We start from the raw sequence: 14,900 nt of genomic DNA, 5'->3' as shown, positions 1-14,900 counted from the left end.
AATAAGCTTAAAAAGGAGACTATGCCAAAGAAAGTGGGCTGAGCTACACAGGCACTCAGCTTAAGGGACACATTTTACAGAAGTCTCCACTCCCTTAACATAAAGAGCACTGGCTTGGTTTTTATTTAGTTCCTTTTACAGGGCCTTCAGGGGTAATACCATCATGGATTTTCTTCATTTTGTTATTTCTGATTAGTGTCAAGAGCAGAATTAAAGCAGAATTCTTTGCTTTTCTCTTGTACCAACACAACATGGGGAAAGGTCTGATTTGGTGTGGGCTGTTGGTTTCCCAGAAATCACATATGGAGATTAGTGACCTTGATACAAACCATGTTGAGTGTGAGACACATTTTTCACACAAGAGGAAGAAATGAAAACCAGTAGGACTCCAGAAATGTTGAAAGCCCCCCTGCTTTTGGTATCTTGATAAAAGGTCCTCGATGTTCCTAACGGGATAGGGGTCATTCCAAGGGAGGAGAGGAGGGACAACGAGGTCACCAAGCATATTTTTAGACTCAGAAATTTGGGGGGACAGTATTCTTTTTGAGTTCATCTCAAATCATCACATGCAATTCTCCATGGTACACTGCATGGTGGACACTGCAAGGTATTGATATTTGCAAACATGCTGGTGGCTCTCTGGGATGCCCCAGTGGTCATCGCTACTAAGACAAAAGCAGTCTATTAGGGCCAACACCCATTAACATTTTGTATCTATTATCTTGTATTGTTCATTTTTTTTCTTTTTGTTGTATTTCCCCATTTATCTAATAACTAACATGGCTGTTTCTATTTCTACACATCCTACTTAATATCTAAAGCTCAGTGACCCAAACAGTATTTATTATGTTAATTAATGATTTTAAAAAACCACAAGCATCTATTTTGGAAGTGCATTAACTTAAAAGATACAAATCTGGGGCACCTGGGTGGCTCAGTGGGTTAAAGCCTCTGCCTTCGGCTTGAGTCATGATCCCAGTGTCCTGGGATTGAGCCCTGCATCGGGCTCTCTGCTCGGTGGGGAGCCTGCTTCCTCCTCTCTCTCTGCCTGCCTCTCTGCTTACTTATGATTTCTGTCTGCCAAATAAATAAATAAAATCTTAAAAAAAAAAAAAAGATACAAATCTGATTGTCTAAGAAATTGGGAAATTGCAAAGTTTCTTCCTAGTAGCTCTAAGACAGCAAGATAGACCTCTGCGGCAGGCAACAGAGATTATTAGAGGAAAAAATATCAGATATGGTATTTTGCTTAGTGCAGCATGTGTATTATCCAGAAACACAAAATACAGATATAGGAGAGGGGTAATTTAATACTTCTGGAACACTAAGTGCAGTGAGAAAATAAAAGAAATGCTCTTTGTTAAGAAAAAAATAGTGAAGTAGAAAAGTAAAGTGGAGTAACTTTGATTTCTATGAATGCACTCACAATAAATGATTATGGGCCTCTGCTGAACCATTCAAGCATACAAGGGATCACAAGAAAGAAGGAGCCCACCGAAGTATACACTCATTTCTAAGCAACAGACGCGAGTCTAATCTGCTTCAAGAGACTTGCTCCCTTTGAAGAACACAATCAGCACTGACTTTTAGAACCTGAGGGTTACTGGTCACTTGGACCCTGAAAACACTGTGACATCCACAGTGAATTATACATACTCTGATGACGCCACTAACTTCTTGATCAGTTTTTTCAATGCAGCTTTGCCAGTAACCTTTCCTTTTATTGAAATTATTTTTATAGTGATCAATTATGTCACATTTACATTTTTAAGGAGGTTTAATTCATTCATATGTTTTAATGTCCATATTAAACTTTGCCAACGGGTGCTCCAGCTACTTCCATTTCCTTTGTGACCATATTTCTTTCAAGTCCATATGGTGCAGACCTACATCTGTGAGGCGGCAAGTCTCAGGGAGAAAAGGAGAATGGCAGAGAGTGAGAGGAAGAAGAAACAGAAAGAGGCAAACAGAAAACAAAACAGACTGGAGTTGCTCTGGGACCTTGACCTCAAAGGACAGGGATACAAAGAGCAGGGTCAAAATGTCCCTGGACTTGATCTTGAGGGGAAGAAGGTCTCTAGGGAATTATGGCACCAATACAGAGGTTGGGGAAGAGCCTCTGTATTGTCCCAAGAACAGCACCGCAGAATTCTCCTGGGGCTGCTTAGTCACTGTAATCTGAACTTGCTGAGCAGGTGGACGGCCTTTTGCACAGGTTCTTACACTGGAGGGCCTGTTTTTGCTTCTCCGCTACAGTAGTTTTCAAAGCGTGGTCCACGGAATCCTGGGGGAAGTCCCTGATGCAAAAACTGTTTTTATGATAATAACAACAACACTCTGTTGGCACTTGCACTGATGAAGGGTGGGTAAAATGACTGGCATGTTACCATGGACTCAAACGCATGGCACTGAGCTGTAGGAATGGCCACTGTATTTTTACCACCATGCACTTGCAATATGAAGTTGCCACTTGCAGGTAAGAATGTCCTTGATGGACAGTAAAGGAATATTAATTTTATTAAATCTCACCTGAGCATAGGTCTTTTGAATACTCTGAGTGACCGTGGGGCATGTACACATAAAACAAGTCTGCTGTATCCTGAACTGTTATGGTTGTTCTAAAACATGCATTTGTGCAACTGTCTGAGTAGCAAGTTACACCACCCACTTCTCTATGGAACATTATATTTTCTTGGAAGAATGACAGACACACTGTGGTTATCCTGACTTAGGAATGTGGTACCCATTTTCTCCAAAATGAGTGAAGCCAGGCTGTCACTTCGAGGAAAACAGCTAACCGATGTGGGGCTGATGATAAAATCTATACTTTATTTAAAGTGAAAATCAGATTTCTGGAAAAGTTGCATCTACCACCTTGACAGCATCCCAATATTTAGACGTTTTGCTGATGAGAATGGTGTGATATGAACAAATGTGAACTTTTTTATATTGTATGTTGAAATGCGCCAATCTTTGGATGATCTGCATAATTCCGTTATTTTCCATTTGCATGGTACTGCAAACCATACATGTCGAAGATCCGCTTAATGTTTAGGACAGATCAACAGATTTTATTTATTTGTCTGTCAGAGAGAAAGTAAGAACACAAGCAGATTCCCCTCTGAGCAGGGAGCCCCGACTCAGGGCTCGATCCCAGAACACTAGGATCCTGACCTGAATCAAAGGCTGACTCCTAACCAATTGAGCCACCCAGGTGCCCCAGATCAATGGATTTTAATATAAGAGTATGAAAAATCCTCTGAAATAGTTTCAGATTTATATACTAATCTTTAAAAAGAAACTACTACTTACTAACTTTAGTGTAGTACCAATGAAGAAAGAAAACTCACAATTACATGAAATGGTTATTAAAAACCCCTCCCTTTTTCAAATGACCTCTGTAAGGCCATATTTTCCTCACATACTTCAGCCAAAACAACATATTGCAACAGATATAATGCAGAAGCAAATATTAAGCTAGATAGTAAATAAAGGGATTTGTAAAAATATAAAACAGTGCTGCTATTCTCACTAAAATTTTTATGATATTTTTCATGAAATATGCAGCATAATATATTTGTATATAAAGTATACAATATAAAATTATTGTTGAAAAAGTATTTAAAAAATTCCAAGTAGTTATACTCATTACCAAATTAATTTATTTTTTCTACAATTTAATTAATTATGTAATCAATTAATACCAACAGTTGTAACCCAAAATTAACCTTAGCCCTTTAGGATCCTCAATTTTAACACGTAAAGGAGCCCTAAGACCAAAACGTTCAACAACCATTGCTCTTCCATGATGAATAAATCTTGGGGTAGCATTTCTCAGAGTGTTTCAAAGCACTAATTTTATGAAGTGATTCATAATTCAAAACCCCACCCTGGAATGAGTGTGGAAAATATGGAGAATCATAACCTATGCCATTCTTTTTTTTTTTTTAAAGATTTTATTTATTTATTTGACAGAGATCGCAAGTAGGCAAAGAGACAGGCAGAGAGGGAGGAAGGGAAGCAGGCTCCCTGCTGAGCAGAGAGCCTGATGCGGGGCTCGATCCCAGGACCTTGGGATCATGACCCAAGCTGAAGGCAGAGGCTTTAACCCACTGAGCCACCCAGGCGCCCCAACCTATGCCATTCTTGGAGAGAAGCCGTCTTTACTAGCTTGTTAGAGACTCAGAGAAGTATTTCTGTAGAGCATCTGTTTCACCTTATTTAACCCAGTGATTCTATATGTTGTCTTAGGAAGTCTATACTGCAAAACCCACTGGCACCTGATCTTGGGCACTGGGGAAGTCTACCATGACTCACCTTCCAGCCGGACCACCAGGGGCACCTTGAGTTCCAGCTCCCGGCAGGCTTTGGTGATCCCATTGGCAATGATGGCACAGTTGACGATTCCACCAAAAATATTGACAAGGATGGCTTCCACCTGAAGTCAAAAATAGGAAGGTGCCCATCAAAATGCTGTTGGCTGACATTCTCAAAATTAACTGCCTGAGCAATAGAGACAATTAGAATAAGACTTGTTGTTGTTGTTATTGTTTCTAACCACAGAATATAAAATGTAGGACAAAAGGCCCAAAAAAGGTTAAAAAAGTTAAAACTTAGTACTGAATGAGTAAATAGCAATATATATCATGACCATATTAATTCATATTCTCCCATCACTCAATTCTCTGAACTCAACATGGAATCAATCAACACTCATTTATTACACTGCTTTTTCTTATATTGTTGTCTAAAACTGTTCCTTTATGAGTAGTGTCATTTAAAATTTTATGAACTTATTTCTTTCCCTCCCCCATGCTTTATTAAATTTTTATTTGTCATCATGCCTTAGGGAATATTTCAAAAGTAGGAAGTTAGTGATTACTTGCTGTTTCGTTTTAGTAGGTAAAGATTTAAGCTTTTCCATGCTTCCTTAATACCTCTTTGATATGCAAGAGGTATATTCTCAAAAACCAGAAATAGTTTAATTATCTAAGATAACAACATTTTGATTAAAAAAAAATGAGCCCCAAAAGAATGAGATACAAGCTCATACCACAAGTAAGGATCTGAAGAAAGTTAAGCCAGTGACTGGAATTTTTCAGAAATGTAAATTTAAACCCATCATGTTAACCTGTTTGTACATATTTCATATTCAAAGTCATGTGGACCAAAAAAAAAGAAAAGACTCATCCTGACTTAATAAATAGGTATAAGAAAATCCTGTATAATTAACATGAAGAACAAGATAATGAAGAGAATTCATTACCTAGATTAATTGATAACATCCATAGAAAATGGTTATTCATCAAGCTGGAGGCATCAAAATTCCAGCGATGGCATCACAATTAAATTAGGGTACACAAAAGCATATATGTGTGTGCAGCACGCCAGTTTAAATCCTGTTACTTCAATATGCTAAATTAACTACACAAACAGGAGAGATATGAGGAGGGACCTCTCGGTGGTTCAGCCGGTTCAGCATCCAATTTTTGGCTGTCTCAGCTCAGGTTATGACCTCAGGGTCATGAGACTGAGCCCTGCATAGGGCTTCGTGCTCCATGGGGACTCTGCAGATTCTCTCCCTCAGTTCCTTCCCCCACTCTCTCTCACAATTAAATAAATCTTAAAAAAAAAAAATGCAAGAAAAGAATGCCTTCCATGTGTTCCCCATTTAACTGTTTCAGAAAGTACCCGATGTGAACACTTAGTTTAAATATTGATTCTTGCCTGAACCCTATTCAGTAAGTCCAGTGGAGGTTAGCCCTCTGTAGCTGATAAAGCTCCAAGGTCACACAGAGAACATGTTGCAGTGGTGAGGCTCAAAGTCATCCATTCATGCCAGATACTACCACTGGAATCCTGGGCTTCACACCCAGGTACTTCATACCACCTCTCCTGAACATGGCTTCCTTATCTAAAAGGCGTGAGTAACAGTACCTAGTCTACAAGGTTGTTGAAAGGCTTAAATGAGATAATACATATAAAATGTTTAGTACATTGCCTGTAAAGAAATTAACGGATATTTATACATACATTTATTTCAACAAGCAACAACAAGAGTGGACAAGTTACCTAGACAACAGGTAAGAAATAAGAAAACCCCTCTCAGTACTCTACAGCTATGTTGAATTAGAACAGAATGGAGGCACATGCTTAGTGACGCTCAATAAAAGGCAATGTCTTAAGAATAAAGTAAATGAGCGATATTTTTCAAACCAATTAGAGATGGGGGCCACTCCCCAACAGAAACCTCCCATTACCATTCACAGCAGGCTGACTGGTAAGCAGAAGCTTGCTTTCTAATGACAGCTATTAAATGTTGTTAGCAATGAGGCTTGGTGCAGCAGTAGTTTCCAAATAGCTGTGGGATGGAGAGGCAGTTGCCAAAACAATGGAATAAAAAGCACTCAAAGGCAATAATGACTCCACGGGGTCCCAGAGAGAAACTTGGGAACTGCTGAGGCTCACTCAGGTTTGTGCACGAGGACAAGGCTTTTCCAGTGAGGTATACACGGCCACCTGGACAGGTCTGCCACGTTTCAAACTGTACATTCTTTAAGGATGAATTCAGAGGTCACCCTGCACCCCCATCCCCAGTGTGTAACTCCCTTGTGGAGGTTACCTTTGTGCTCCTCCATGGCAGGACCTTGTGGGGACAGCTAGCATAATCCACGGCAGAGCACACTCATCTACTAAACAGTGGTTTCAAGAGTGGATGGATTAAATTAATTTCAGTAGATGTTTAATGACCATCCTCCTTGTACTGGGTACAGAGTGAAGGGCTTAGGATATGGAGATGAATAAGATACCACCATCGTCCTCAAAGAACTCAAAGACTAGTTTGAGAGCCAGACCAGTAAACTGGTGATTACAATCCAAGATCTGCAGATGCCTCATACAACGAAGACCAGGGTGGGGTCAGCGATCCAGACTGCTACCATCAGAGAGGTGATGTTCTGGTCCACAAAGAAAGAGAAAGAACAGGAAGTCAGGTAGCCAAGAGCAGCCAGGATGAAGGCCAAGATCAGTTACCCAACTTTGTTTGCTCGGGACTACAGGCTAAATAGGGAAGTAGCCCAAGATTGTATGGGTTACAGACTCGCAGCTGCTAAAGGCCAGGGATGAGAACTTGGCTCTTTTTGCTTAGTCCTTCCCTTTTCAGAGCTGGGTGAAGGCAGGTGTTGAAAGTAACTGCCTTTGGAGGGGGCTGAGAAGGCGGTCATGGGAGAGGCAAGGAGGGACAGAGGGAAAGAAGAAGGAGCACATGAGCAAATGTGAGCTAAGAGATACAGTCCATGTGAGAGTGTAAGAGAGGGAGGCAGGAGGGAGAGAGGAAGGGGACGAGAGAGAAAGAGAGGGAGAGGCTGAGAATGCAAAAGGGAGAGAGAGGGAACACAGTGTGGAAGAAAGGAGACTGTGGAACCAATACTAACAATGCAGTTAGGACTTCTACGAGAATACCGAGACAGCAGTACTCACGGGCTGCTTAGCTCAGGAAAAGGGGATTGCTTAGAACACCTGCTGTGCCACAGAGCACGGAGAGGAAAATCACCACCCGGGGTGGAGGGAAGACCCCACTCCACCCAAGACGATGCCATTCTCTTCCACTATAAAGTAATTTGCTGCAGTCATGCACTTTAGCAGAAATCTGATTTAAGGTTTCACTCTGGGCCAATTTCTATAATTAACGACTGTAATCTACAATCTCAAACTGAGAATGAAATTAAGACGGTTTGAAAATGAAAGCCTTGTGACATCATTATTATTATTTAGCATTTATAAACCATGTCCAATTTTCGATGAGTGCCTCACGTGTGCACTCATTATTACAATCACTAACTGCTGTTCCGTGACAATACCAACAGCAACTCCGAGTAGTCTTTTTGTTTTGTTTTGTTTTCGTGGCAAAGAGAACATTGGGGAAAACAAAACAAAACAAAAAAGTCAGTGGTTAGGTCTATTTAGGTACCAAGAGACTTTCCCGGAAGATTCCTAAGAGCTTTTACCAACAGGCTTTTCCGAATTCTCAGATGAGAATGACAAGGGTTGCTATTTACAGTTCCAGAAAAGTTAAAGATCATCCAGTAAGGCAGATCCGGGGCCAGAAACACCACCCAGGTCCCCAGCCGCCTGACGGCGACTCCCGCGGGGAGGTCTGCGGCGGCCGTTGGCAGCTGTGCAAGTGATCCGACAAGCCAAATGCAGGTTTTCAAATGTCTCTCTCTCTGTGTTTGGCTTTGCAAAATATACTCTGGTTTCAGATTTTAGTCCACAATTAAAAGTAAAGAATGAACTTCAAAAGAAGAAAAGCTATCACCTTCGGTATTTATCAAGCTCTTTTCGACCCTGAATAAACAAACCAGCCAACGGAATCACTACTAAAACCCTTTTTGGCAACATCATCTTGAGTATTTGATATACATTAGGAACCCCAGACAGATTACAGTCACACAGACACTAATATTTTTGGATACTTTTAGATAAGCCCTATGACCAAACTCTCTTTTAGGATTTGGCCTCAAAGACAGATAGTGGTAAAGGATAACACATTGCGTATGTGTGTACGGTAAGAGTAGGAGTTCCATGGGAACTGGGGGTTCTCTGCACCTATTTATAAAATGCTGTTTGAATGTGTACTTTGAGGGCAAAGTGTCCATAAGAAATCAAGAGTAGTAACAGTTATAAACAACAACAGCTAATGCTTGCCAGGCATTTAGCAGATGGTAGACAGGGTTCTAATTATTCTACATGTATTAACATGTTTAGCAAATGAGTAGTATATGATTATTTTTCCCACTTTACAGGTAAGGACCCTGAAGGTACTGAAAACCTGGAGAATCACTGGGGCTACTGCCTCATCTACGGTCAGATGTCTTTCAGAGCCAGCAAACCGACCGACGACCTACAATATGCGCCGTGCTGTTTTCCCCATTCATCGTCTCAGCTGACTCCGCTGCCAGCATGGGAGGAGGGGGGACCGCCTACCCCATTCACAGATGAGGAAAGCCAAGTTCAGAGAGACACAGACAACCACGGACCAATGATGCAGCCAGCATATCATCAGGACCAAAAATTCAGTTTTCTTCTACTTTTTTTTTTTTTTAAGATTTTATCTATTTGACAGAGAGAGAGCGTGTGCGCAAGCAGGGGAGCAGCAGGCAGAGGGGAAGCAGACTCCCTGCTGAGCGGAAAGCCCGATGCGGAACTTGATCCCAGGACCCTGGGATCATGACCTGAGCCGAAGGCAGACTAGCTTAGCCGACTGAGCCACCCCGGCATCCTATCCTGAACTTTTAATGAGATGCAAATATTGCCAGATTGCTCAATGAAAAGTGAGTCATTTATTCAAAATAAAGTTTTGAGGGCCTACTCTTTGCTGGGCACTCTTCTAACTATTGAGTATAGCCAGTAGCTAATATGACAAAATATATTTGAAGAAAAAAAGAGATTAAAATGTTCTATATTTATATCTAAAATTGCAAGCTATAATAAGAGTTATCAGGGGGAGGGAAATGGAGGGTACTCTGAGATCACAGGACAGCACCCATGTTACACGCAGTAGTCAGGGAGGGCCTCTTATAGGCAGACTTGAACCTTAAATATGAAGGACAGTCAGGAATAGACTATGGAAATTAAGAGAGTGATGAAGAGTAAGTACCTCCAGACAAGAGGATATCATAGGCAAAGGTAGAGGGGAGGAAAATAACATGGTGGATTTGAGAAACGGAATAAACCCAGAGTCTCACGTACCTAGAGCTTGAGAAGTGGAGTCATGGGAAATGAGATGGACCACCCTGGCTAGGGCCAAATGACACAGAGGCATCACAGGATAGACACCAGGAGGAGTTTGAGAAGCCTCTGGTTTCAAAAAGGCTCAGCCTTCAGGGATGATGGGAAGGGAATTATCATTCATTCAGCATCCCCAGTATATTACATTTAGTTTATAAGATGGGTTTAATGGCCTCCATTTTATGAACTAATGGAGGCTCACAGAGTTTAGGGTCTCCTACCTGTTAAGAAGTTACAGTTCAAACCAACGTCCATTTCACCACACCATAATAGGTCGGCAATTTTAGGGGTGCTACTGATAAATACTACACATACAGGGTCTGGCAAACATTCTCTTAAGGCATTGTTGGTAAATATTCTAGGCTTTGTGGACCAGGCTGTGTCCCAACTACCCAACTCTCCCATTGTGGCATGAAAGCTGTCACAGACACTATGTAAATGAATGAGGGTGACTGTGTTGCAATAAAACTTTATTTACAAGAACAGGTGGGCCACGTACCAATGATGTAAAACTTTATTTACAAGAACAGGTGGGCCAGATTTGGCCCATAAGCCATAGTTTGCCACGTCCTGGCATAGACATGATTTGATTCATGGTTAACCTCAAGTTCACTGTAACCACCACTCCATCGCCTTTGCATCATTTGAAATCGCTCCATATTTTCATATTTTAAGTTCTCTTCCTTTGCCACACCATGTTCTTGCCACCATTGTAGTAGTGGCTGATTGAATGAATGTGTCCTCCAACTATAATATCATTTCTCTGAAACAAATTCTGTAGCTTGCTCAAGTTCATAAGATGTCTTGAATGCCTTTTCTTTATTTTTTTCTCTCCCTAATGTTGGCTGGAAGCAAATAAAAAAAACTTCACCAATAAGCAAGCCATTCTATAACTGTTATTGTAAATGGTTAAGTACAGTGCTGCTTTTAAAACACATTGTAGTATATACATTAAGCACAGTCAGTGCAGCTATTGGGTTTGGCCTCTGCTTGTTCTAATTCAGCATGCTAACTTGGTCCCATTACAGTAGGCAATGCTGAGAAAAACCAAGCAAGCATGTTTAGATTAGGCGAGATAAGAACATTTTTTTAATCACATTATTTTAATTCTGAATGTTGTTGTTCTTGGTTAAGCATCTGTTTTTGTTAAACTGCTTTTCTCTTTTTTGTTGTTTTTCTTTTCCTACTGAATTCTAATCATGCCTTCTAATCCATTGGCAGCCAAGGAAGGAAAATAAATGGTGAAGGAAATTAGATGCAGCTTAGATAATTGATGTTTGTATGCCTGGCTTTAATAAAAATACTCTGCTAAATGAGAGGGGAGTCTAAATGGATTCAGTCAATAAGGAAGTGACTCAGGTGAGGAATTCAATCTTGGGTTTTGTTGTAAACTTACAAATAAGCCGACAGCTCAGTTCAATGGGGATGAGCTGCTTTCCTTGCTTTTCTACTTTTAGTTTGTTCTTAAAATTTGAAATTATTTTCTTTCGTATGACTTCAAGCACTAGGTTCGCTGGGTTTAAGCAATGACCCTCCAAATTGCTAGGAATGATATGAGAACAAAAGTATTTCTTGAAGAACTCTCTCTCTTACTCTGCCTTCTTAATTTCTTTCATTTCTTAGTGAGTTCACACAATCCAGCCTGAATCATCTCAGAATCAAAAGGCAGTATCTTAAACATCACCGTTCACATCAAACATTTTGGCATTTTTAATTAATCAATCGGATAAACCCATTTTATTCCAACTTTGCAATTAGTTATTCCAAAACTGGTAACACGGAAATAGCACGTGTGGGTGAAAAATATTTGGATGGAGAGCCACATTTCCATTAGGTGTGGCCTCTAAGAACAGCCAGAATGAATGGAGAGAAATGCGTCTAATTTGTTCTTGATCTACGCTCTTCTTCCTGAATTCCCTCTTTAGTTATATCCTGCAATCTTCTCCTCATTAAAATAAGTAAAATGGTACGGAGGAATAACATGCATTGCATGTTAGTTTTCCTAGTAATTATGTACTAAACTTCCCCTAGGAAGTGAGCTGAGGCTCACAGAGCTTCAAATAACTTGTTCAAGGGCACGGAGCTGGTAAGCAATGGAGCCATGAATTGGACCAAGCCAGCTTGACTTGAAAGCCCATGATCTTTCTCCTCCCTCTAGCTGTCTCTCTATAACCAATGACTTCCATGATTAGTCAAAAGCCCTAGCTTTACTTTGCTTCTATTCTATATTTCAAGGGTACATTTTCTGAGTCCTATATTCTGGTGCCCACTATTTCTTGATTTCAAATCTCAGTGCCCTATTAAAATGGATTAGAGGTAAGATATGTTTTAGAGTTTTGTGGACCAAGAGGGTTTTAGTTCTGTACCACCCAAAGTTTCCTGTTTACTGGTAAAAGAGTACAGAGCCTGTGGTTTGCAGTTCCTACATAGATGGGATTATAAAGTGATGGTGATGGCCTAAGAGTGGATCCTGGCCCTCAAAACCTCAGTCTGTCCTGAAAGAGATGTCTCTGCAAACCCTTCCCTGCAGACTGATAAGCCTTCTTGCTCGTTTCTGTCATGCTGAAATTTATCCCTTTGCCCCTGTTATTATTGTTAGAATACAGAAATATTAAATATTTCTAATAAGGATCAGTAAAATTCTAGTGGAGAGTTACATCTTTTGAAACAATTATCGATACAGATTTTAAGTATTAGGTAATGGAATGGTCATTGGAAGGTACAGTAACTCTGTCAGGCTATTTGGGGTACTGTGTTGAGAACAAGGTTAGGGCCATGACCTAGTTCAGTGGGAGGCATTTACCAGCTATAAACAATGCCTGCCATGGCAGTGGAGGAAAGAGTCAAATCGGATAGTGATGTTGTATGTTTGTCTCTTTAATCTTGGGGTCATATAACACAAATTCTGATAATCAGAACTAAAAGGTTTAGTGTTAACATTGCCATTCCTTTACAAAGAAAATATTAGACAGTAAGGAAACCTAATTCACATCCAGCATAATCACTATAATTTCATTAATTATGTATGTTTGAGTGTATAACCCCCCCCCCAAATGATTATCAACTTTCAGCACTAGATAGGCCAAAGCCACCTTCCATAATGAAAACTGGCAATTTAATTTTTTATTTATGGGGGGGGGGAGCAGAGGGAGAGGGAGAGAGAATCTCAAGCAGGCTCCACACCCAGCACGGAGCCTGATGTGGGGCTCCATCTCACAACCCTGAGATCATGACCTGAGTCGAAATCAAAAGTCAGATGCTTAACCGCCTGAGCCACCCAGGTGTCCTGGTTATTTTAACAGGTTAAAAAAAAACACAATGAAACCTCACCATAGAAATTATAAAGCCATACTCTCTCCCCAGATGAGCGCCTGTTAAAAAGTGAAAGCTTGCCAGTGTGTGTTCTGGGATGCTCTAGGCCTATGTTATGTTTTATGAAAAAAGTTCTCTGATCAAACAGTATGGATTCTAGCTTATGAAAGCTTTAGCAAACAATCTGTGTTCGAAGTTGCAACATCCTATTTTAGTCATTTTCTACAAAGTCAAAGGGATGGCAATTTGATCTCCAGTGAGTTCAGGAGGTGGTGTATTGAGTATCTGAATGGCACAGAGACCTAAGGTCCTTCTCCCCAAAGACACCAATCATGTCACGATTTGGATGATTTTTATACGTGTTTTATACGTGAGTGTCTGCAAAACTCGAAGGCTTTTGTAATCAAGAACACCAACCATGAATGCCAAGGCCAGTCCAAGGATCCTCATCAATACAAATGGTTCCTTACTTGCTAGTAAACCCTGCGGCTGGGGTTAAGTCAGCTATTAACAGGAAACCGAAAAAGGGAAAATAAAATCTAAAGATGGAAATATTGGTTGGCATTATAAGCAGGCACAGGAGACAAGGCCGTAAAAGGACTGGAGAATACAGATATTTGAGGGAACAGCACAGATGTTTTTTTTATCCTTTGCAGAGACATTTCCCACATCCTCTTGAACTCAGAATCAGAACCAGATTACAAAAAGCACTTAGACACCTAGAATGGCAAATGTAAGGTTCTTTTTGAGTGTCATGTGTTCAAAATAGCTCTTGCAAAAACTTTTATGATGTATAATTTGGCCACAGAGCTATCTGAAACTAAAAGAGAAAAAATAAAAATGAGCAAGGAAATTTTGTTTTTAACCTGTTCACCAGGAAGCATCAAAAGGCTTTAAAAAAAAAAAAAAAGGCATATAATTCTCACTCAAGAAATCAGCTATTAGAATTGACTGTTAACAAATATTTTGGTTACAAAACTGCTTTCCCAGCTTAACAGATAATTGCTTTCAAGGCAGGATACTCATTGCTCATAACGTAATATCTATATATTATTTGTAATGGGAGCAACATTGGTGAAGATTAAGAATATTTATTGGCACATTCTTTCTGAGAAACATTTTGTCCAATCATTTCAGATTTATGTCATCTTGATGAATGTGAATATGTACACTCCATCATCATTTGTTAGAGAGTTAATATAGAGAATACCCATAAAATTGGCAACTTGGTAGAAGACCCATTTATTAATCTATAAACAGGATGTCTATCTATCTATTGTTGCAACATAATAATCTTCACAGGATAACTGTTCCAATAAGAAAGGGGGAAAAATACTTTCATGGATGATTTCTTTGCCTGTATTCATGACTGACATCAATTAAAAAAAAATTAGCTAAGCAGACAGAGCCAAAACTTAGGACCACACAGATTCACACTTCATGCCATAGAGAAATAAAGATAAATTTAGTTAATAGCAAAACCCACTGTTTCTGTAAATAACAAGTCTAGTGTAAGATGAAGGTGGCCTATATTGATTCTGTGATGCTTCATACATCTGTTCAGATTAAACTATCTGATTATTTAGTTTTATGGAGAAACAAAGAGAATTTACAAAAATTTGTATCAAAACCACTAATAGATAAATACGTAACTCAGAAAAGTCAAAATATAAGTTTCCAACTAAGATCTTTGTAAGTTACAAGTTATTTATTATGTACTAAAATTTAAAGTAAAATTTTCACATAAAAATTATGTTATCATTTTTAAGTAAAATAAAACACATTTTATTTTTTTTTCT

General features: G+C 39.7%; 1 protein-coding gene across 2 annotated transcripts in view; it reads right to left on the bottom strand.

Moving 5' to 3' along the window:
* SUCLG2 (succinate-CoA ligase GDP-forming subunit beta) overlaps positions 1-14,900 on the bottom strand; it is a 267,081-nt gene that overhangs the window by 17,471 nt on the left and 234,710 nt on the right. For both annotated transcript variants that reach the window (XM_004738325.3, XM_013053676.2), the window contains exon 10: positions 4,318-4,438. In XM_004738325.3, coding sequence (XP_004738382.1) covers positions 4,318-4,438 — 121 coding nt within the window. The remainder of the gene's footprint in view (positions 1-4,317; positions 4,439-14,900) is intronic.

This window comes from Mustela putorius, unplaced genomic scaffold (genome assembly GCF_011764305.1).
Source record: "Mustela putorius furo isolate JIRA1106 unplaced genomic scaffold, ASM1176430v1.1 tig00000095_pilon_pilon_pilon, whole genome shotgun sequence".
Classification (NCBI taxonomy): Eukaryota; Metazoa; Chordata; class Mammalia; order Carnivora; family Mustelidae; genus Mustela; species Mustela putorius.
The sequence above is the reverse complement of the archived record's forward strand: the minus strand, read 5'-3'. Positions and strand labels throughout refer to the sequence as shown.